Genomic DNA, 22,729 nt, shown 5'->3' on the forward strand with positions numbered 1-22,729 from the left:
CTGAGCCAAAATGGTACGATCACCTCCACTGTACCATGTCACACTACAAGTTCGTCCTTGCAATCGAAAACACAGTCACTGAATCATACGTGACCGAGAAGCTTTTCTATGCGCTCGACTCTGGCTCTGTTCCGATATATTTCGGGGCCTCTAACGTGCAAGACTTTGTCCCTCCCCATTCCGTGATCGACGGTAGCAAATTCAGCTCGATGCAGGAATTGGCTACGTACGTGAAACGGCTCGGTGATGATCCTGTGGCTTACTCGGAGTACCACGCGTGGAGGCGGTGTGGACTAGTGGGGAACTATGGGAAAACCCGCGCAGTGAGTCTCGATACGTTGCCGTGTCGGTTGTGCGAAGAGATTAGCAGAAGAGGCGGGAAAAACGCCGGATTTTGACAAGCCAGTGAGCCACCGGTGGTTTTACAGGTGTGAGACTGTTACAAATAGAGTGAGTTCTGTAAATGTTATCTCATGATCTGTTTATGATATAATCTCACATGTCACATCATAAAGTAAATTCAGTCAAATCATGTGTTTAAGAGACAAAGCACAGAAAGTTTTTCACATGCTATCGAGTTACAGCTTAAGTTGTCCCAAGGAAATTATTCTAATCGCTCATGAGAGTGTGATCCTTTGGCCCTCAAAACAAGCATGTCAAAGGCTTATGATAGAGTTGAGTGCACTTTCTTGGAGTAGCTTTTGTATACTGTTGATGTGTGATGTTTTGTGTACGCTCAATGTTATAGTACTGTTTTTTTTCATAATCGAAATGGATTATGTTTTGTGAGCGCTTATTAAAATACAAAATTCCAATCAAAATTCAGAATATTATCACTTTTAAAAAAATTTAGACAAAAAGAACGAGAAATTTAATGTTAATAAAATACTAAAATTAGGAAATCTTTTGCGAAAAAAGTTCCTTCTTGTAAATGTAATCAAATATTACATACATGTGTCTTCTAGTATACTAACCATTAAATGCATTATATAGAAAAATATGATATTAGATTTGATTTTAAGCTAATTAAACTAAAAATTCTTCAAAATCACCATATATTCATAACAAATATGCACAATAGTATAGAAAAAGAAAGAAAGAAAATAGAAATGAAAAACAATTTGATATGGTGAGATATATTTCTATCCGCGACAAGCCTAGGCTCCGATCAACACGTTTTGCCAGTTTCCTAGATCTCTCTCTATACATATGGGTTCCTTCCCTTAACGACATTTTTTTTGTTCTTTCTCTTGATTGTTCTCAAGGTTTAGTTGTTCACCAAAGTTAGCTATCTCCATGGACCGACCAAAGAAACGGGACGTGCTACGAGCGGTGTATTCGATGAGCTCTATATGCGAAAACGGCGAAAAAAAGGGAGCAGAAGGGATCCGAGAAGTGAGCTCGATGTGTTCGATATCCGAAATGACGGATGAAGACCTACTGTCTCGTCTGCTTCATCGACCAAGACTTAAACTAGAACGTAAAAAATCATACGATGACATGTCTTTAAGCCTCTATGACAGTGCACACTCACTAGACGGTAGGTCTGGTTGGGAAACTCCGGTATTCTCCATAAAAGACTCGTTTGATCCTAACCCAATGGTCACAGAAGCTTGGGAGGCTCTGTGCCGATCTCAAGTCTATTTCCGGGGAAACCCTGTAGGAACTATTGCCGCTTGCGACCCTGCTTCCGAGGAGGTCTTGAACTATGATCAGGTATGGTTTTGTGTTTTGTTTCTTTCTAGTAGATTTTTGAAATTTGCAAACGATGATTACAACATATAAATGTTCTGTTTTATTACAATAGATGTTTTTGTGTCTATTGTAAGGTATTCGTAAGAGATTTTGTACCGAGCGCTCTAGCATTTCTGATGAAAGGAGAGCCAGAAATTGTGAAGAACTTTCTCCTGAAGACGCTTCACATCCAGGGACAAGAAAAAAGGATCGACAGTTTCAAGCTTGGTGATGGAGCAATGCCAGCGAGCTTCAAAGTTCTCCATAACCCTATCAAGAAGACGGATACCATCATAGCTGACTTTGGAGAGAGTGCCATTGGGAGGGTGGCTCCAGTTGACTCCGGCTTTTGGTGGATCATTCTCCTCCGAGCTTACACTAAGTCTACAGGAGACCATTCTTTAGCCGAGAGACCCGAGTGCCAAAAGGGAATGAGACTCATTCTCTCTTTGTGTCTCGCTGAGGGTTTTGATACTTTTCCAACTTTGCTTTGCGCTGACGGTTGCTCCATGATTGACCGGAGAATGGTAAACTAGCTCTCATCCTCTTGCCTATGTCATTCTTTAAATCCAAGAAACCAACACGTTTAAGTATAGTGACTGTCTCAAGCTTTTGAAAGTCATGCAAGCTTGATGTTTATTGCAGGGCGTTTATGGTTACCCGATCGAGATCCAAGCCCTCTTTTTCATGACTCTTCGTTCTGCACTCTCTATGCTTAAACACGATTCCGAGGGTAAAGAGTTCATGGACAAGATTGTGAAGCGGCTGAACGCACTGAGCTTCCACATGAGAAGCTACTTTTGGCTCGATCTCCAGCAGCTCAATGACATTTACCGTTACAAGACGGAGGAATACTCACACACCGCAGTAAACAAGTTCAACGTCATCCCTGAGTCTATCCCTGATTGGATCTTCGACTTCATGCCTCTCCGTGGCGGCTACTTCGTAGGAAACGTAGGTCCTGCCCACATGGATTTCAGATGGTTCGCATTGGGAAATTGTATTGCAATTCTTTCCTCCTTGGCCACGACTGAGCAGTCCAATGCTATCATGGACCTGATTGAGTCCCGGTGGGAGGAACTTGTTGGAGAGATGCCGTTAAAGATATGTTATCCGGCGATGGACAGCCACGAGTGGCGGATTGTCACTGGTTGTGACCCTAAGAACACAAGGTGGAGCTACCACAACGGAGGCTCTTGGCCAGGTGAGTTACCTTCTTTCACAAGTCATAGATATATAAATCACATAAATTGATTGGGAATATGTTTATGTCATCCACTTTCAAAGACTTTAAATATAGTAACATGAGATACAAAAATAAAAAATAAACGAATGAAAACAAATAAGATAGAATATGCAAGAGTCAACAAGACATGAGTGAAGAATATTGTACTTCTTATAAAATACTAGATATAGTAGAATGGTTTATTATTTATTTATTTGGGGAATCCGATGCCTCTTGGGATTATTTAGCCGTCGAAAGAAAAAAATAGTGAAATGATATTCAACTCTTGAAATCTGTTTATTAAGTAGAATATGCATGTCATTCTTCTAAACGCACATTTGACTATTTTTGTTTTTTTCGTTTGTATATCATTTAACTAATACTGTTGTGTATATATCTCATGTGGGTGATATATGCAAAATGTAGTGCTTCTATGGTTGCTAACGGCTGCTAGCATAAAGACCGGACGGCCACAAATAGCACGACGGGCAATAGACTTGGCCGAGGCACGGCTGTTGAAAGATGGATGGCCGGAGTACTACGACGGGAAGTCGGGAAGGTTTATCGGAAAACAGGCAAGGAAATTTCAGACAGGGTCGACCGCTGGCTATTTGGTAGCCAAGATGATGATGGATGATCCAACGCATGTGGGAATGATCTCAATGGAAGAAGAGAAACATTTGAAACCTCCTCTTAGAAGATCTTCTTCTTGGACTTGATGTGCATTTTTTTATTTATTGTAGCGCCTTTTACAATTACCATTAACAAAAACGAAAAAATATTCAATACTCCGAAACTTTGTTTATGTGGAAAATTCAAGAATGGGTATCTTGGGATCACTTTGGTACCATAGTCTAATACGGGCCACCAGGTAATAAGGGGACGGGGGTAGAAAGAGCCATTGACTATTGACCATTGACCTATCAAAGTCTTACAAGTTACAAGACACAATCCGACAGAAACGAGTTAGAAAAAGAATACAAAAAAGAAAACAGAGAACGACCATTCGATTAATATCATGTACGTCTGTAACCCCCCACACACTTCCAGTAATTTTTGGGTACCTTTACTACGTCAAACGCAATAAAATCGCATGTTACTGGCCCTGACTAGTTCAACCGCAGCGTTTACGGTTGCGGTTGCGGGAGATTGCGGAAGCGGATGGTTGCGGTTTCAAGCGTTATTAAGCGTTTTGAATGACTGGTTTAGCTTTTTAAAATGAATGTGTTTGCGGGAGTTTTACGACTGGTTGACCAGCGGGTGAAATAGCGGTTAAAATATAATAAATGTAATATATAATTATAGAAATGTTTTAAAACACTTTTTATTAAAGTTGATTTATAATTAAAATTCATTAAAAATACTAAAATAATTACTCAGAAAAAAAAAGAAATTTATATTGAAGTGATAGTTGAAAAGAGTCATTGGTGATTTATTTTAATATTTTTTATAAATAATATTATTTTTTTTAAATTTCTGATGAAATATTATATTTATTTAGATTTTTTTGAACTTATGTGCGATATGCCATTAAATTTACATCAAGTTTTTCGGGTTATTGTTAATTGGAATCTTATTTTGTTGTATAATTGTTTATTTTTCTAATCTCCTTAATCATATACGTACTTCATTTTCTCCCATCCTTAATGGATAAAATGTTTAGGTAGAAGATATATTAAAAAATATTTCAATATCAATGATTTGTTTTTAGTGAAACAAAAAAAATATCCAACCGCAGCCACCTTCAACCGCAAACGCTTGCGGAAAGCAGCTTTTACAATTCAGTGGTTTTAAGTGGTTGGAAGCGATTGGGAGCGGTTGGGAGCGGTTGGGAGCGATTTGTATGATTGGAACCAATTATTAGCAACCGCTACCACCCGCGGAAGGTAACAGGAGAACCAATCAACACTTAATACCAATATATGATACTTGCGTTAGGTTATGCATGTTTTGGAATTTTGAATATGTCTATGTGAATTAAAAATAGTGAACTCTCAAAGCTACGGCCTCTCTAAAAATTTATAAGTTTTTCTTAAAAAATATTTCAGTGCATTTAGGTAGACTAATGGAAAAGCAGGTGAAACTCTATGAGCCTCTATACACATAAAGTAATTACTTAGTGATTCTTTATCCATAAAATAGAACCCCATAAGCGATAGATACTTAGATAGCTAGCTAGATACAAAATGAGCATATCCTGATACATATCCTAATCTTAATATTTTCGGCTAACTTCATAAAAACTAGGGAAAAGAATCGTAAGTAATCATAATTTTCTCTGAAATTCATGATCCAACATCATAGTTCTAAAAAAAAAGAGAGCATTGGATCGCACTTTAAATTTTGCTTTTGTGCTTGGCAGGGTCAACGAGAGTTTGCTTTTGTGTCCTTGTTTTATTCCTGATTTTAGGCCATTTAACCTTTTTTTTTCTTTAAATTATTTTGGTGGGAAAAACGGTAAAATATGTTTTGTTTACTTTTGCCATGTATCATGGAGTTGAAACTTGAAATCCAAAAATTAGTGATAAACTGTGGACATAATATAGCAATCCCCTGAACTAAAAAATGATCTGTTTTGAGCTAATAAATCAGAATAGTGATGAGTCACAAAACAGATCATTTTAGTACTACATGCGTGTGTGTGTGTGTGTCGTGTTTTGGTTAGTATGAAAGAAAAGCTTTACAAAAATAACCAAAATCAAACTGTTGCTCCCAAAGAAAATATCAAAAGATCTAACTATCAAAAGATCTAACTTTTATTTTTTTTCATGTGGAGGGAATAAGAATATGAAAAAGAAGGCTAAAAACGGGTTGTTGAAGGAGAGTGATTAACATGAATCACCGCTCACCAGTAACGTCTTTATCGACAAAAATAAAACAATTTTAAAAATGGTGAGTGGATCAGTATTAGCAACCACCAGATATAATCAACTATAATAAGATTGATTGATCTTCTTCTTTTTTTCACTAAAATAATTATTAACCTAATTAGGTGCATATAATTTCTTTGACTCCATGGACTCTATACTATATATACAACGTGGTTGTATAGTTTTCAAATGTAAAATAACCAACAAAATCTCAAAATTGAAAAATTGGATCTCTCTCCTTCGCGTTTACACCACAAGTGCTAAACTAAGTAAACATCACGTAGTCTTTATCAAAACAATCTACACCTAAATTAAAGAGTTAAACTACCACATATATATTTGTGTGTAACACATCTATCATTCAAAATCCAAAGATCATAATAAGACCTAGGGCTCTTTATACCTATATACTACTCCCTTCGTTTTAATTTAATTGTCATTTTGAAACTTAATTTTTGTTTCATAATACTTGTCGTTTTAGATTTTCAATGCAGATGTTTGGTGAATAGTCTTGCTGTTTTAAAGTTTTAACCGATCAAAAAATTATGAAATATATTAATAAATGACAAAACAGAAAATTTAATAGTTTTTTTAATTTGCGTACAAAAACCTTAAACGACAATTAAAAAAAAATCAGAGGGAGTATTAGTTTAAGAGTGTTCCATTACAGATTAAATGGACGATTTAGCTCGTTTTAAGAGTGTGTTCCATTATAGTTATTATTTATTTCAACATAATTAAGAAAGTTAACCATTGGCAAAAGCAGTGTTAATAGCAGAGAGACAGAAGAAACAAGAACAGTGTGTGTAAGTAAAGGAGAGAGGAAACAAATAAGTCAATAAAGGTTGAAATAAAGAAAGAAAGAGAGAAAGGATTAGTTTTGCTCCTCCTCCTCCTCTTCCTCTCACTCTGCAATCACACCAATTCATATCCACTTGTTTTTATCCCTCTCTCTCTCTCTCTCTCTCTCTCTACTCAACTCAATCATTCTCTCTTCTCTCTCTCTCTTTCTTTAGTAAAAAGCACACAGCTTTCCTCTCTTTAGTCTAGTTTTAGATCTCTCCTTCCACAGTCACTTGCTTCTGAATTCGATGTCAAGACTCGGAATTTACATGGGTTTTGTTTAAAGATCGTTTCTTTTTTAATTTTAAAGGGTTTGTTTTTTTTTTTCTTGGAGAAGATGGAGCTCCACACGAATCAGAATTCCGGTGTTTCGGACTCGACCCTTCAGCTTAATTCCAGTGATAAACACTCGATTCCTTTCGTCGGAGCTATGTCAACGACGACGAGTTCCACGTCTAATTCAACAAGCACAAGCTCAGGAACCGCTCTCGCCGTTGTTAAACCCGCCGCCAAAAAGCCTTCTAAAGATCGGCACACTAAAGTCGACGGCCGTGGACGGCGAATCCGTATGCCGGCGATGTGCGCCGCTAGAGTTTTCCAGTTGACGAGAGAGTTAGGTCATAAATCCGATGGTGAAACCATAGAGTGGCTTCTCCAACAAGCTGAGCCAGCTATCATCGCTTCCACTGGAACCGGTACGATTCCGGCGAATTTCTCGACCCTTAACGCTTCTTTGCGCGGTGGTGGCTCTACCCTCTTCGCTCAGCCTTCAAAGTCTGCTTCTTCGCCACTCTCGTCGTTTCATACCACAGGAATGTCTCTGTATGAGGATAGTAACGGTACTAACAACGGATCATCATCGGTTGATCCTTCTAGGAAGTTGCTTAATTCAGCAGCAGCCCCGCAGAACGCGGCCGCTGTTTTCGGGTTTCATCATCAGATGTATCCGCCGATCATGTCGACGGAGAGAGCTCCGAGTAATTTAGTGAAGTCTTATAGAGAAGATTACTTCAAGGAGCCGAGTGGTTCTGGAGCTGAACCAAGTGGGAGTTCTCAGAAACAAGGTCAGTTTCAGGATCAAGAATTAGGTCAGGGGGGTCGTGCTGCTNCCTAATCTTAATATTTTCGGCTAACTTCATAAAAACTAGGGAAAAGAATCGTAAGTAATCATAATTTTCTCTGAAATTCATGATCCAACATCATAGTTCTAAAAAAAAAGAGAGCATTGGATCGCACTTTAAATTTTGCTTTTGTGCTTGGCAGGGTCAACGAGAGTTTGCTTTTGTGTCCTTGTTTTATTCCTGATTTTAGGCCATTTAACCTTTTTTTTTCTTTAAATTATTTTGGTGGGAAAAACGGTAAAATATGTTTTGTTTACTTTTGCCATGTATCATGGAGTTGAAACTTGAAATCCAAAAATTAGTGATAAACTGTGGACATAATATAGCAATCCCCTGAACTAAAAAATGATCTGTTTTGAGCTAATAAATCAGAATAGTGATGAGTCACAAAACAGATCATTTTAGTACTACATGCGTGTGTGTGTGTGTGTCGTGTTTTGGTTAGTATGAAAGAAAAGCTTTACAAAAATAACCAAAATCAAACTGTTGCTCCCAAAGAAAATATCAAAAGATCTAACTATCAAAAGATCTAACTTTTATTTTTTTTCATGTGGAGGGAATAAGAATATGAAAAAGAAGGCTAAAAACGGGTTGTTGAAGGAGAGTGATTAACATGAATCACCGCTCACCAGTAACGTCTTTATCGACAAAAATAAAACAATTTTAAAAATGGTGAGTGGATCAGTATTAGCAACCACCAGATATAATCAACTATAATAAGATTGATTGATCTTCTTCTTTTTTTCACTAAAATAATTATTAACCTAATTAGGTGCATATAATTTCTTTGACTCCATGGACTCTATACTATATATACAACGTGGTTGTATAGTTTTCAAATGTAAAATAACCAACAAAATCTCAAAATTGAAAAATTGGATCTCTCTCCTTCGCGTTTACACCACAAGTGCTAAACTAAGTAAACATCACGTAGTCTTTATCAAAACAATCTACACCTAAATTAAAGAGTTAAACTACCACATATATATTTGTGTGTAACACATCTATCATTCAAAATCCAAAGATCATAATAAGACCTAGGGCTCTTTATACCTATATACTACTCCCTTCGTTTTAATTTAATTGTCATTTTGAAACTTAATTTTTGTTTCATAATACTTGTCGTTTTAGATTTTCAATGCAGATGTTTGGTGAATAGTCTTGCTGTTTTAAAGTTTTAACCGATCAAAAAATTATGAAATATATTAATAAATGACAAAACAGAAAATTTAATAGTTTTTTTAATTTGCGTACAAAAACCTTAAACGACAATTAAAAAAAAATCAGAGGGAGTATTAGTTTAAGAGTGTTCCATTACAGATTAAATGGACGATTTAGCTCGTTTTAAGAGTGTGTTCCATTATAGTTATTATTTATTTCAACATAATTAAGAAAGTTAACCATTGGCAAAAGCAGTGTTAATAGCAGAGAGACAGAAGAAACAAGAACAGTGTGTGTAAGTAAAGGAGAGAGGAAACAAATAAGTCAATAAAGGTTGAAATAAAGAAAGAAAGAGAGAAAGGATTAGTTTTGCTCCTCCTCCTCCTCTTCCTCTCACTCTGCAATCACACCAATTCATATCCACTTGTTTTTATCCCTCTCTCTCTCTCTCTCTCTCTCTCTACTCAACTCAATCATTCTCTCTTCTCTCTCTCTCTTTCTTTAGTAAAAAGCACACAGCTTTCCTCTCTTTAGTCTAGTTTTAGATCTCTCCTTCCACAGTCACTTGCTTCTGAATTCGATGTCAAGACTCGGAATTTACATGGGTTTTGTTTAAAGATCGTTTCTTTTTTAATTTTAAAGGGTTTGTTTTTTTTTTTCTTGGAGAAGATGGAGCTCCACACGAATCAGAATTCCGGTGTTTCGGACTCGACCCTTCAGCTTAATTCCAGTGATAAACACTCGATTCCTTTCGTCGGAGCTATGTCAACGACGACGAGTTCCACGTCTAATTCAACAAGCACAAGCTCAGGAACCGCTCTCGCCGTTGTTAAACCCGCCGCCAAAAAGCCTTCTAAAGATCGGCACACTAAAGTCGACGGCCGTGGACGGCGAATCCGTATGCCGGCGATGTGCGCCGCTAGAGTTTTCCAGTTGACGAGAGAGTTAGGTCATAAATCCGATGGTGAAACCATAGAGTGGCTTCTCCAACAAGCTGAGCCAGCTATCATCGCTTCCACTGGAACCGGTACGATTCCGGCGAATTTCTCGACCCTTAACGCTTCTTTGCGCGGTGGTGGCTCTACCCTCTTCGCTCAGCCTTCAAAGTCTGCTTCTTCGCCACTCTCGTCGTTTCATACCACAGGAATGTCTCTGTATGAGGATAGTAACGGTACTAACAACGGATCATCATCGGTTGATCCTTCTAGGAAGTTGCTTAATTCAGCAGCAGCCCCGCAGAACGCGGCCGCTGTTTTCGGGTTTCATCATCAGATGTATCCGCCGATCATGTCGACGGAGAGAGCTCCGAGTAATTTAGTGAAGTCTTATAGAGAAGATTACTTCAAGGAGCCGAGTGGTTCTGGAGCTGAACCAAGTGGGAGTTCTCAGAAACAAGGTCAGTTTCAGGATCAAGAATTAGGTCAGGGGGGTCGTGCTGCTGCAACGGCTAATGTGGTGCCTCAACCTATGTGGGCGGTTGCGCCAGGGACTACTAATGGAGGAAGTGCGTTCTGGATGCTTCCGATGAGTGGTTCGGGTGGGAGGGAGCAGATGCAGCAACAGCCTGGTCACCAGATGTGGGCGTTTAATCCAGGGAATTATCCGGTTGGGTCAGGACGAGTTGTAACTGCACCAATGGGGTCAATGATGTTGGGAGNAGCTAATAAATCAGAATAGTGATGAGTCACAAAACAGATCATTTTAGTACTACATGCGTGTGTGTGTGTGTGTCGTGTTTTGGTTAGTATGAAAGAAAAGCTTTACAAAAATAACCAAAATCAAACTGTTGCTCCCAAAGAAAATATCAAAAGATCTAACTATCAAAAGATCTAACTTTTATTTTTTTTCATGTGGAGGGAATAAGAATATGAAAAAGAAGGCTAAAAACGGGTTGTTGAAGGAGAGTGATTAACATGAATCACCGCTCACCAGTAACGTCTTTATCGACAAAAATAAAACAATTTTAAAAATGGTGAGTGGATCAGTATTAGCAACCACCAGATATAATCAACTATAATAAGATTGATTGATCTTCTTCTTTTTTTCACTAAAATAATTATTAACCTAATTAGGTGCATATAATTTCTTTGACTCCATGGACTCTATACTATATATACAACGTGGTTGTATAGTTTTCAAATGTAAAATAACCAACAAAATCTCAAAATTGAAAAATTGGATCTCTCTCCTTCGCGTTTACACCACAAGTGCTAAACTAAGTAAACATCACGTAGTCTTTATCAAAACAATCTACACCTAAATTAAAGAGTTAAACTACCACATATATATTTGTGTGTAACACATCTATCATTCAAAATCCAAAGATCATAATAAGACCTAGGGCTCTTTATACCTATATACTACTCCCTTCGTTTTAATTTAATTGTCATTTTGAAACTTAATTTTTGTTTCATAATACTTGTCGTTTTAGATTTTCAATGCAGATGTTTGGTGAATAGTCTTGCTGTTTTAAAGTTTTAACCGATCAAAAAATTATGAAATATATTAATAAATGACAAAACAGAAAATTTAATAGTTTTTTTAATTTGCGTACAAAAACCTTAAACGACAATTAAAAAAAAATCAGAGGGAGTATTAGTTTAAGAGTGTTCCATTACAGATTAAATGGACGATTTAGCTCGTTTTAAGAGTGTGTTCCATTATAGTTATTATTTATTTCAACATAATTAAGAAAGTTAACCATTGGCAAAAGCAGTGTTAATAGCAGAGAGACAGAAGAAACAAGAACAGTGTGTGTAAGTAAAGGAGAGAGGAAACAAATAAGTCAATAAAGGTTGAAATAAAGAAAGAAAGAGAGAAAGGATTAGTTTTGCTCCTCCTCCTCCTCTTCCTCTCACTCTGCAATCACACCAATTCATATCCACTTGTTTTTATCCCTCTCTCTCTCTCTCTCTCTCTCTCTACTCAACTCAATCATTCTCTCTTCTCTCTCTCTCTTTCTTTAGTAAAAAGCACACAGCTTTCCTCTCTTTAGTCTAGTTTTAGATCTCTCCTTCCACAGTCACTTGCTTCTGAATTCGATGTCAAGACTCGGAATTTACATGGGTTTTGTTTAAAGATCGTTTCTTTTTTAATTTTAAAGGGTTTGTTTTTTTTTTTCTTGGAGAAGATGGAGCTCCACACGAATCAGAATTCCGGTGTTTCGGACTCGACCCTTCAGCTTAATTCCAGTGATAAACACTCGATTCCTTTCGTCGGAGCTATGTCAACGACGACGAGTTCCACGTCTAATTCAACAAGCACAAGCTCAGGAACCGCTCTCGCCGTTGTTAAACCCGCCGCCAAAAAGCCTTCTAAAGATCGGCACACTAAAGTCGACGGCCGTGGACGGCGAATCCGTATGCCGGCGATGTGCGCCGCTAGAGTTTTCCAGTTGACGAGAGAGTTAGGTCATAAATCCGATGGTGAAACCATAGAGTGGCTTCTCCAACAAGCTGAGCCAGCTATCATCGCTTCCACTGGAACCGGTACGATTCCGGCGAATTTCTCGACCCTTAACGCTTCTTTGCGCGGTGGTGGCTCTACCCTCTTCGCTCAGCCTTCAAAGTCTGCTTCTTCGCCACTCTCGTCGTTTCATACCACAGGAATGTCTCTGTATGAGGATAGTAACGGTACTAACAACGGATCATCATCGGTTGATCCTTCTAGGAAGTTGCTTAATTCAGCAGCAGCCCCGCAGAACGCGGCCGCTGTTTTCGGGTTTCATCATCAGATGTATCCGCCGATCATGTCGACGGAGAGAGCTCCGAGTAATTTAGTGAAGTCTTATAGAGAAGATTACTTCAAGGAGCCGAGTGGTTCTGGAGCTGAACCAAGTGGGAGTTCTCAGAAACAAGGTCAGTTTCAGGATCAAGAATTAGGTCAGGGGGGTCGTGCTGCTGCAACGGCTAATGTGGTGCCTCAACCTATGTGGGCGGTTGCGCCAGGGACTACTAATGGAGGAAGTGCGTTCTGGATGCTTCCGATGAGTGGTTCGGGTGGGAGGGAGCAGATGCAGCAACAGCCTGGTCACCAGATGTGGGCGTTTAATCCAGGGAATTATCCGGTTGGGTCAGGACGAGTTGTAACTGCACCAATGGGGTCAATGATGTTGGGAGGTCAACAGCTAGGATTAGGAGTGGCCGAGAGCAACATGGCGGCTGCAATGCGTGGTGGTAGTAGAGGTGATGGTTTGGCTATGACTCTGGATCAACATCAGCATCAGCATCAAGAGCCGAACCAAACTCAAGCTAGTGAAAATGGTGGTGATGATAAAAAGTGATAAGACCACCTCATGGGTCATTCTAATGATCGACCACACTCGCGTTTTAAAGATTCGCGATCTGCGGTTTTGTGGTTAGCAACTCCAGTCTTTTTAAAACATGTTTTGGCAGTTGAATGCTACCATGCCTGAATGACAAAGATGTGGTTTCTAAGCTTTTGAACATATTTGTTACATCATTTGTGGGGTTTTTTTGTGTGTGTGTGTGTGTGTTTTGTGGATTTCATCTTTTGTTTTGATTGTGAGCTTTTGATTAATAGATATGTGAATATGTTGATCTTTCTTGAATTGTGGGAGATCTTTCTACGATTCATATGGATCAAAAGCAGAGTTTGAGAATTAAGAAACTGAGATCAACAACGTCATGAGGGACTCAAACCAGATGCCTATTTCCTTAGAAAGGAACCCAAGACTGATGCTGAAAGCTGTGAAGAGCCCTAGAGATTATATGCTAAGCAGAAGCAAAGTATCGGGTAGTTGCTGATGCGACTATGGTGCTGCGTTGACTTCTCAAAACCTTGGTGTCAAATCAATTACTCAACCAGTTCTTTGTTGTGATAATTTTGCATTGGACTATCACTAACACATGAGCTAATACAGTTCGAATGTCAGGCTGTCAGCTTGCTGATGCTCTAACGAAACCAATGATGTTGTTACTTGAAGCACACTCTTCCAAGGAATACAAATATAAATCTTCCTTTACACTCCGTTTACAGAGACCTTGGTATGCGAAATTGGTGTGGGCATTGTCTCGCTGGTCTTGTCTTATTCCAATCTCGAATCACTAACTCCCGGCCATCATCTCTGAGAAATTAGAATCACTAAACCAATTTTAAATTTCCAAAAGTCGTAAATTCCCAAAAACCAATTTTGAACAATTTGCACTGACGAAGCGGCTAAATATTTGAAGTTTAGTACTTTTGTCAATGTTCCAAAGTGACCCCAAATTTTGACAAATTTGCACTGTAGAAGCGGCGAAAATCTCGTCTCTTACACCGGAACCCCAATATCAATCACCGACCAGGCGAGTTCAAGGGCAAATTATAAGATGAGATGACATATAAGAAGAAAAAGCCATCGACATTGGAAAACAGAAATCTTAAGGCAAAGAAGAAAGAGATAATGAAAACGCTTCTTCCTCAAGTTCTTCATCTTCTGCCTTTAATCCTGCATTCCTAATTCTACTGTCGTGAGTGGCTCATAGATTGCGAAACCCTAATTCCACTTGGGGAACAACAAGCCGACGCCTTGGCCCTTCCTCTGGGAATATCTCCCTTCTATCACATCTGTTTATACTCTTTCAACATGGAATTGGCAAAAACAAGTGAAAGAGATGCGTCTTTCTTGGCGTTTCCGAGATCTTTCTACGATTGATACAAAACTATTTCAACATAACTTCCAATTCCAATAGAAGTAAGAAAAAAAAATATCCATATGGGATTATCATTATTGCAGTATTGAGCTGCGAGCAAAAGGAGGAAGAAATAGGGAAAAACAAACACTTTACCATAACAATAAGACTTGTAGCTAAGATCCAAAGGGAGAAAAAAGAAACTCTCTTGCAAAAGCAGAGTTTTGAGGAATCATACAAATTATTCAAGCTGGGGAACACACAAAAACGTCCTGAGTGACTCAACCAGAGGCGGTCTTCCTCTGCTGGAAAACGACAGCAAAGATAGGAACCCCAACACCGATGCTGAAAGCAGTGAAGACACCGAGAGACATCTTGAGAGCTTGGAACTTCATGCGGTCCAAATTGTACATGTGTTTAGCGTGGAGGTAGTATGGCTCATCGTGACCATGCCCTCCGCTCATCTTCTTAACTCCAGTCGAGTGGAAGCTTCTGCTCACTGTTGATAGTGATTACAAAGTAACATTAAGCGAGAAATACCAATCAACAGGCACTTAAGGATCCTCCCAAAACAAGTTGATCCTAGTACCAGAGCCTTGCTGCTACGATACATAACTAAAGCATGAACATGAAAATTTCATAACTGCATAAAAATGGAGTCTTTAACTGATTATCAAAGCATGAACATGAAAATTTCAGAAGCAAAATGTGTACTTTGCATAGGTTCATCTATAGCACATGTGAAACACCCAAATAGACATTTGTAAATTACATTGATAACAATTTCTCAGCCTTTTCATAACCATCGAGCAGAGATGCGTTTCAAACAAAATCTGAATTCCCAAAACTAAACGCTTGAGAAATCGAACGAAGAATCACATCGGTAACATTGAAATCTCAATCCTTACAATAAGCTATGGCCAAATCAATCAGAGTAATCGATTTCTGAGGAATCAAAACAAAACCCTAGACTATATAAAAGGGGAAAAAAAAGAAGAAATGAGAAACCAATCAAGCAGATATTTTTATTATTGGGGTTACTTGCCAGATCTGGAGACTGATGCTTCGGAAGAAGCAATGATCTTAGAGACAGATCTGATGCTGGTGCTCAACGCCATGATCAGAATTAATCGATAAACTGCAACAACAAAAAAAAAGATGAACGAGACGACTTCTCTGAAACTTTTACGGCGAATCTATTTGGAGAGGAGAGACTGAGAAAATGGGATGATGATAGTATTCACACGTGCCAACGACATCTTCTTTTGGGCCCGGCCCAATTTTTCTCTTACATAAGGCCTTTATTGCTTTTAAATTTTATTTCACATTTTAATAATTTATTTTCTTAAATTATAAAGGTATCATACGAAGTCAAAATTAAAAATTCCAGACAGGCTCTTACGTGTAACGTTATAAGTGTCCACGTGGCGTGTAAAAGAATCTGAAATATTTAATCTCTCGAATGGTCCTCAGCTAGAGATGATGATTCTTAACCACAAAAGAACAGACGATGGAGGCAACCAAGAAGAGTATCTTATCATATTAAAACGCACGAAAGTGAAAACAATAAAGATTCTTTTTTGAAAAAAAAATATGCTAGAAAAATAAACATGGCTCACTTGCAACAGAGCCTCTACTCCGCCGCTAGGCGAGAGTTTACTTATCCGGGAAGGTCCAGTCAGGGAAAAGATCAAGAGAAGCTGACTTGGAGCCGTTTTCCTGTGAAAGTACGGTGCGCATCGACCGAGTCTTTAACGAGTTTGACTCAGGATCATGCGGCGGAGGTAGAGTTAAAGTATCTGGTGAGTCAGCACGGGTGGGACGTGAGGAGATTGAATAGAGACGACGAGGATGAGATCAGGAGAGTGTCTCTCGTTCAAGCTGAGGCTTTCCACATCCCACTAGCTCTTTTTAATGATTTCTTCTTTCTCTTTTTCCAGGTTTGTTTAGCATAATTCTCTAAATCTGTAGAAAAGCTTCAATACTTAACTTTGATATATGCAATGAAGATTTTGCGAATTTTTATATTTGCAGGCAGAGGTACTCTCAGCACTTCTTTACAAACTAAAGAATTCACCACCTGACAGGTAAAACAAACAAATGACAAACCTCATTTGTTCAAATACTATACTAGTTTCAAAACGTAGTAAAAGTAATTAAAAAATGCGGCAGATATGCATGTCTCGTGGCGGAGCAAACGAGTGAAGCTGAGACATCGTCGAGCACTAGTGTTGTCGGAGTAGTTGACGTCACAGCTCAGACTAAAAGTTCAGTACTTTGCCATTTCCCCGGTGTTGAAGAGTATCTTTACGTCTCGGGCTTAGCCGTCTCAAAAGCTCAAAGGAGAAAGAAGATGGCAAGTACATTGTTAAAGGCATGTGATGTTTTATGTTACTTATGGGGTTTCAAGCTACTTGCTCTTAGAGCTTACGAAGACGATGCAGCCGCTAGAAATCTCTACTCAAACGCTGGTTATGACGTGGTCGCTACTGATCCTTTGTGGACCTCTACTTGGATCGGCAGAAAACGCCGCGTTCTTATGACTAAACGCTTTTCTTAGACTGTATTCTTCATGTATATGTTACATTAGCCTTGCACATTGCATTGACAATAATAAGCACACTACCATCGAATTGGATAAAGAGTACATGTGCAACCAAACTGAAAACTGAAATTGAAGATGACCATCGAGATACCTAGCAAATTATCCAGACGTCAAACTTTTCTACAAAAGGGTTAAAACTAGCAACACGACCATGTTTCGTTACTACATCTAAGTGGACAAAAGCTGCAGATAACGTTTCTTCCTAAAAGATGTAAAAGCCGACCAAACCTATTGACATTCGAGAACCTGACATGCTCCTTAGAGCGCGAGAAAAAAAAAACAGAGTCAGTGAATGAACAGTCACGTGGACGGTCTGGTGAAGAGTGACATCCCCTTTAGATCTAGAGGCGGGAGTCCCGGGACATGATTGCCTTCAGGTCCCATCCAGAGACCTCCATTGTGATGAGGAGGTAGCAGTACTGGCGACTGAGTGTTGCTCTTCTCTGTTGATGTTTCTTGCTTCTTCTTCACAAATTCAAAGAACTCAGCAACCTGGCGTGCGTACCTTTTAATACATAAAAAAACGTCTGTTAGATTTTAGGATTTCAATTACGTTATGGTGATATTACACTAGTGTAAGAACTTACTGTGCCTTTGCCTCGATATCTAGGCTGAAGTCAATATTGGGTTCACAGTCCAAAACCAGAGCAGGGACCTGTTGAAACCAAATAAACCAGTCTAAGCAAAAATCCATCTCTAGACTCCTAGCACAAACATAAAAAAATAAGGTAGCTTTACTTACTTTCTGGATACTAGAATGCATATGATTCCCTTCCAAGTAAAAGACGCGGTCTTTTATATCAGGATGCAGAGAGCTGTCCATGTGTAAAGACGGTTTACTAACAGACAACACACCATGGTTTCCGCTCTCAAACGGTAGCAGCCAGCTCTCATGTTTCTCGTGCAAATCTTGGAGGTACTTCAGCGAGACTCCACCTTCTTCAGTTCGTTTCCTGAGCATCATCCGCTTGTGGCAAGTGTCTGGACTCGCCCTCAAGTATATAAACCCATCAGGAACAAGTCCAGGTAAACAAGAGACAACCGGATCAAACCACGAATCATAGATGCTGATCTCCATCTCGTTCATCCACTTAGCTTCATGAACCGCACGAACAAACACCTGAAGAATGTCAAGTTCCACAAAATATAAAGTTTGCAATCACACATTCCAAAACCATCAATTTTATAAAACATTTGCTTTCAAAGTTACCATTCTGTCACTGAAGACACTCCTTTCCATCAACCTGAGAGGTTTAACCCCAGAAGCAGACTCTTTCTCCTGCATCAGCCGAGTGACGAACACATAGTTCTGGAAAGTATAAGCATACCTCTGAGGCTCAGAGTAGAAAGCATCCAAGATATTGAAATGGTCAGGTCCAACATCTTGCCACTTAGCAACTGGCTCAGGAACAATCTCAACGAGGTCTTGTAACTCCACCGTCTCATTGGCTATTCTCTGAAGAAAAGTTGATTTACCGACACTAATGTTCCCTTCAACACAAAACGTCAAACGTTTCTTTGCATTCAGATTAGGTTCAGGGCCAGAATCCTTTAGCTCATCATCCACACTCTCTTTGATAAACGTTGTGATACTCTCCGCATGGTTCCTATGTATAATCCCAACAGAGCTTCTAAGGTAATCAACCATCTTCTGACTCGCTTTCCAGAACTGAGATTACAAATCAATCAAAGAATGAAACTTTCAATTATTATCTCCAAACCCACAAGTTAAAAAATTGAAGCTTTCAAAAAAATACCTTATCTTTATAGAGCTTCTTGAGCTCTGCAACATCTCCAATCCCATTATCAACAAGCTTCCTCTGATTCCTTAAACCCACTCCAGGAATCTTCAGCAAATCTGGGTTACCGATAAAGTCACCACTTCCACTAGAACTCCGACTTCGACGGCTCATCCTCACAGGCTTTTCATCTTTCTCGTCTTCATCTTCTCCGTCAGACTCTTCCTCGCTCTCAACCACTGCTCCAGCAGTAGCATAAACCGTACTTACGCCACCGTTAGACTCCGAGCAAAAAAACGCACGCCACGTCCCGGTTCGACCGACCCAAGCCCGGTTCGTACTAGGGGTTCCACCGTCGATTGAACACCGGCAGGCCCGGTAACCAGCTGTTGAGAACCGTAGCGACGCCGGCGCTGCTGGTCTATGAACACTCCTCTGTAGATAAGCAGAGAAACCAACACCGCCTGAAGAAATAGAAGCCGTCTTCGTCGGCATAGCGGAAGTAGAGAAGAAACAAGTGGATAAAGGTTTAGGAGTGGAACAAGGAGTGAGATTTTTGACGTGGGTCTTAACCCCTAGTGAGATGAAACCGGCGGCGAAAGAGTTCACCGGAGTAGAGAGAACAGGGGTTGAACAAGTAGTACTTTTGCACAGAATCTTCTGCATCGTTTCCTCCTTAACCGAGCATTTCACATCACTCAGAGAAATTAAAAAACCCTAGTTTCAGAAGAGAGAAGATAACAAAAGAGAGGGCTTTTGTGTGGGGTTTTGGTTTGGGCGCAAAGACAGAGGAGGAAGAAGAAGAAGAAGAAGAAGAAGAAGAAGTGAGAAAGTTGCGGTTTTAGGGTTTTTAATTTTATTGATTAAAAATCATTAGTGTGGTTTAAGTAATTAATTAGAAGATATGATTATGGGACTAATACGTTATAAAATTAAATATGGGGCAAATACGTTAAAAAACAAAAAATGGTGTAACGATGTGTCTGTGAGGTGTTTTTTGTCATTGTCCCTAATTGTGTAGCACACGTGACACGTGCTGATAACAAATAAGTAAATAATCATTTTTTCCATTTAAATCCCACTTTTGGTCTTTTTATTGGGCCAAGCCTTTTGTTAAAAACTTGAAAAGGCCCATTATAATTAAAAGCCCATTAGGTTAGATCTCTCGTTCCGGGAAAAAGGCGATATATAAATGGCCATTGTTGCGAGCTTATCTTGTTTGGTTCAGCTTGTACACAAAAGTGCGGCGTCTTTTGGAGATAAACCCTAGTTCTTGTGTAGAAACAATCACAGAGAGTGAGAGAGAGAGTCTGAGAGAGAGAGAGATGGTGGAAGAAGCTAACGTTGATGTGAGAGCATCGATGAAGAAGGATATAAGGAATTATCTATGCCAGTATTGCGGAATCAGCAGATCTAAAAAGTATCTCATCACTTCACACATCAAATCTCATCATCAGGTTTGAGATCTCTCTCTAATTCGATTGCAGTCTCTCATCTGTTGCTTTGTGATTTGTTTTTCGATGAGTTAAGGAGTTAGTAGAATTGGTTATGGTTTTGTTGAATCGGGAGTTGTTTGATTCGTTTTGTATAGATGGAACTTGAAGAGGAAAGAGATGATATGGCTTGTGAGGTTGAGGAAGAGACTTCAAGTGAACATACTTGCCAGGAGTGTGGTGCTGAGTTTAAGAAGCCTGCTCATTTGAAGCAGCATATGCAGAGCCATTTGCTCGAGGTAGATTTTTGCATTCTCGTCATTGTAACAGCTACTCTTTTTAGTCATTGAAGCCCTAGTCGTATTGAATCCTAGTGCAACTCTACTACAGATGGAGATGCATTGAGATACTCGAGGGTTTTGATCAGTATTGAGTTTTGTTCTTGTTGTGAGCTAAAAGTTTATGCGTTTGCAGGAAATAAATGGCCTTTTTGTTTAATTCAAAAGGCCTTACTTATATCATTGCGTGAGGCATTGGATCCCAAAAGAGAGAACTCCAAAATGCGAGGCTACATGTTTTGGACTAGTATCAGGTTGGGAGACCTCCTGAGAAGCTCCAGCAAGTAAGCCTCGATCACGCAAAAAGTTTGAGGTTTGATGTTCTTTAGCTTGTTTTGTTTATTCTCATAATGCTTTGGATTTTGTTTCATTGATGAGCTATGTTTCTGATGGTTTTTTTACCTTATCGACATGTAGAGACCATTTGCTTGCTATGTGGATGATTGTGCTTCTAGCTACAGAAGAAAGGATCATCTCAATAGGCATCTTCTTACCCATAAAGGGAAGCTCTTTAAGTGTCCAATGGAGAATTGCAAGAGTGAATTCTCAGTACAGGGCAATGTTGGTAGGCATGTTAAGAAATACCATAGTAATGATGACAATGATAAGGACAATACTGGTAATGTCGATAGTCGTAAGGACAAATCTGGTAGCGGTGCTGGTGATAAGGAAAATATTGTTAATGGCGATAGTGCTAATAAGGACAATACATGTAATGGCGATTCTCAACCCTCTGAATGTTCAACTGGTCAGAAGCCGCATGCCTGCAAAGAAATTGGTTGTGGGAAAGCCTTTAAGTATCTTTCACAACTGCAGAAGCATAAGATCCTATGCATATGTACATTGCTTGTATCATCCTGACACCTCTAGTCTGAGAGTCATTCTTCTGAAGTGTATTTTTTTTTACTGAAAGCAGTGGTAAGCGTTTTCACTCGTAGTTGGAATATTTTGTTAAATCTTTCCAAAATATTAATCTCTTACTTGGATTTACTTATGCAGTGAAATTGGACTCTGTGGAGGCTTTTTGTTCTGAGCCTGGGTGTATGAAGTACTTTACAAATGAGGAATGCCTTAAAGCACACATAAGATCCTGCCATCAGCACATCAACTGTGAGATATGTGGTTCTAAGCATTTGAAAAAGAACATCAAAAGACATCTACGGACTCATGAAGAAGATTCCTCACCAGGAGAATTCAAGTGTGAAGTGGAGGGTTGCTCTTCTACATTCTCAAAGGTAAAGGAAGCAACCAGAGCTAAGTTTTAGCCCTAAAACAACCATCGTTTTGCCGATCCCTAATTACATTACCATGATTTTGCAGGCTTCTAATCTTCAGAAACACATTAAAGCAGTGCACGAGGATATCCGTCCTTTTGTATGCGGCTTTCCAGGTTGTGGCATGAGATTTGCTTACAAACATGTCAGAAACAACCACGAGAATTCAGGGTGCCACATATATACCTGCGTAAGTTCATCCTCAACCTGCATTCTCACTATTTTTTTGTTACAAACTTCAAAGACTAGTATATCTAACATCTAACATAAAATAATGAATGGTGGTTTCAGGGTGATTTTGTTGAAACAGATGAGGATTTCACATCGAGACCAAGAGGTGGACTAAAAAGGAAGCAAGTTACAGCTGAAATGATGGTACGAAAGAGGGTCATGCCTCCTCGGTTTGATTCAGAAGGACACGAGACTTGCTAGTAGTATTCTATCAAGCCTTTATTATATAGTTTATAAGATACGAGAAGGTAGTACAAGAGTACTAGGCAGGTGTTATGTGTAAAGCTTTTTATTTGTTCCACTAGAAGAAAATATTTAACGACAATAGTAACTAGTAATGTAAAAATTTGATTGGTAATCTTATTTCTGTTCTATCTTCTTTTCCTCCCGCAGCTTTAATAAGACCTTTAGTATTGTTTTTGTGATGACTCATGAGATAGAGCCAACCTATATGGCCCTCTTGTCCCATTTTCAAATTGTAGTGAACCTCTTTAGTGGCTAGGTCAAAGTAAACAGGACTAT

The 22,729-nt window shown here is 39.1% G+C and overlaps 8 protein-coding genes across 9 annotated transcripts in view; 6 read left to right on the plus strand and 2 right to left on the minus strand.

Moving 5' to 3' along the window:
• LOC104751043 (alpha-(1,4)-fucosyltransferase-like) overlaps positions 1-568 on the plus strand; it is an 8,461-nt gene extending 7,893 nt beyond the window's left edge. Inside the window, exon 4 of one of the 2 annotated variants that reach the window (XM_010472918.2) lies at positions 376-568. In XM_010472918.2, coding sequence (XP_010471220.1) covers positions 376-398 — 23 coding nt within the window. In that variant the 3' untranslated portion in view covers positions 399-568. Of the gene's footprint in view, positions 1-13 lie in introns of both variants that reach the window. The other variant, XM_010472919.2, reaches the window with a different exon arrangement.
• LOC104751044 (probable alkaline/neutral invertase F) lies at positions 1,408-3,746 on the plus strand. Its single transcript, XM_010472920.2, has 4 exons — positions 1,408-1,716; positions 1,830-2,261; positions 2,380-2,938; positions 3,386-3,746. Exons 1-4 carry the CDS (start codon positions 1,423-1,425, stop codon positions 3,676-3,678), a joined length of 1,578 nt encoding a protein of 525 aa, XP_010471222.2. The 5' UTR covers positions 1,408-1,422; the 3' UTR covers positions 3,679-3,746.
• On the plus strand, positions 6,680-10,631 carry LOC104753787 (transcription factor TCP22-like). The gene is made up of 2 exons (XM_010475985.2): positions 6,680-7,769; positions 10,384-10,631. Exons 1-2 carry the CDS (start codon positions 7,010-7,012, stop codon positions 10,629-10,631), a joined length of 1,008 nt encoding a protein of 335 aa, XP_010474287.2. The 5' UTR covers positions 6,680-7,009.
• LOC104751045 (transcription factor TCP22-like) lies at positions 11,758-13,547 on the plus strand. Its single transcript, XM_010472921.2, has one exon. It carries the CDS (start codon positions 12,085-12,087, stop codon positions 13,234-13,236), a length of 1,152 nt encoding a protein of 383 aa, XP_010471223.1. The 5' UTR covers positions 11,758-12,084; the 3' UTR covers positions 13,237-13,547.
• On the minus strand, positions 14,651-15,848 carry LOC104751046. Its single transcript, XM_010472922.2, has 2 exons — positions 15,633-15,848; positions 14,651-15,086 (listed from the first exon to the last, which is right to left on the minus strand). Exons 1-2 carry the CDS (start codon positions 15,703-15,705, stop codon positions 14,869-14,871), a joined length of 291 nt encoding a protein of 96 aa, XP_010471224.1. The 5' UTR covers positions 15,706-15,848; the 3' UTR covers positions 14,651-14,868.
• Positions 16,090-17,234, plus strand: LOC104751047. The gene is made up of 3 exons (XM_010472923.1): positions 16,090-16,527; positions 16,622-16,674; positions 16,760-17,234. Exons 1-3 carry the CDS (start codon positions 16,198-16,200, stop codon positions 17,145-17,147), a joined length of 771 nt encoding a protein of 256 aa, XP_010471225.1. The 5' UTR covers positions 16,090-16,197; the 3' UTR covers positions 17,148-17,234.
• LOC104751048 lies at positions 17,192-19,759 on the minus strand. Its single transcript, XM_010472924.2, has 5 exons — positions 18,950-19,759; positions 18,403-18,861; positions 17,935-18,312; positions 17,780-17,847; positions 17,192-17,697 (listed from the first exon to the last, which is right to left on the minus strand). The coding sequence occupies exons 1-5, from the start codon at positions 19,595-19,597 to the stop codon at positions 17,493-17,495; spliced, it is 1,758 nt and encodes a 585-aa protein (XP_010471226.1). The 5' UTR covers positions 19,598-19,759; the 3' UTR covers positions 17,192-17,492.
• Positions 20,152-22,585, plus strand: LOC104751049 (transcription factor IIIA-like). Its single transcript, XM_010472925.2, has 6 exons — positions 20,152-20,388; positions 20,523-20,663; positions 21,120-21,540; positions 21,702-21,937; positions 22,023-22,166; positions 22,268-22,585. Exons 1-6 carry the CDS (start codon positions 20,257-20,259, stop codon positions 22,406-22,408), a joined length of 1,215 nt encoding a protein of 404 aa, XP_010471227.1. The 5' UTR covers positions 20,152-20,256; the 3' UTR covers positions 22,409-22,585.

The sequence above is a fragment of the Camelina sativa genome, chromosome 16 (assembly GCF_000633955.1).
Source record: "Camelina sativa cultivar DH55 chromosome 16, Cs, whole genome shotgun sequence".
NCBI lineage: Eukaryota > Viridiplantae > Streptophyta > Magnoliopsida > Brassicales > Brassicaceae > Camelina > Camelina sativa.

Bases quoted from the DNA above. Each gene is read 5' to 3' on its own strand.
- LOC104751048 (XM_010472924.2), bottom strand. From the start codon at position 19,597: ATGCAGAAGATTCTGTGCAAAAGTACTACTTGTTCAACCCCTGTTCTC. The intron at 18,862-18,949 runs GTATTTTTTTGA...TTGTAATCTCAG, and splicing joins AGAAGCTCTATAAAGATAAG to TTCTGGAAAGCGAGTCAGAA. The intron at 18,313-18,402 runs GTAACTTTGAAA...GACATTCTTCAG, and splicing joins GTGTCTTCAGTGACAGAATG to GTGTTTGTTCGTGCGGTTCA.
- LOC104751047 (XM_010472923.1), top strand. From the start codon at position 16,198: ATGGCTCACTTGCAACAGAGCCTCTACTCCGCCGCTAGGCGAGAGTTT. The intron at 16,528-16,621 runs GTTTGTTTAGCA...TTATATTTGCAG, and splicing joins TCTTCTTTCTCTTTTTCCAG to GCAGAGGTACTCTCAGCACT. The intron at 16,675-16,759 runs GTAAAACAAACA...AAAATGCGGCAG, and splicing joins AAGAATTCACCACCTGACAG to ATATGCATGTCTCGTGGCGG.
- LOC104751044 (XM_010472920.2), top strand. From the start codon at position 1,423: ATGACGGATGAAGACCTACTGTCTCGTCTGCTTCATCGACCAAGACTT. The intron at 2,262-2,379 runs GTAAACTAGCTC...TGTTTATTGCAG, and splicing joins CCATGATTGACCGGAGAATG to GGCGTTTATGGTTACCCGAT. The intron at 2,939-3,385 runs GTGAGTTACCTT...TGCAAAATGTAG, and splicing joins CAACGGAGGCTCTTGGCCAG to TGCTTCTATGGTTGCTAACG.
- LOC104751046 (XM_010472922.2), bottom strand. From the start codon at position 15,705: ATGGCGTTGAGCACCAGCATCAGATCTGTCTCTAAGATCATTGCTTCT. The intron at 15,087-15,632 runs GCAAGTAACCCC...CACTATCAACAG, and splicing joins AGCATCAGTCTCCAGATCTG to TGAGCAGAAGCTTCCACTCG.
- LOC104751049 (XM_010472925.2), top strand. From the start codon at position 20,257: ATGGTGGAAGAAGCTAACGTTGATGTGAGAGCATCGATGAAGAAGGAT. The intron at 21,938-22,022 runs GTAAAGGAAGCA...ATGATTTTGCAG, and splicing joins GCTCTTCTACATTCTCAAAG to GCTTCTAATCTTCAGAAACA. The intron at 22,167-22,267 runs GTAAGTTCATCC...TGGTGGTTTCAG, and splicing joins GGTGCCACATATATACCTGC to GGTGATTTTGTTGAAACAGA.
- LOC104751045 (XM_010472921.2), top strand. From the start codon at position 12,085: ATGGAGCTCCACACGAATCAGAATTCCGGTGTTTCGGACTCGACCCTT.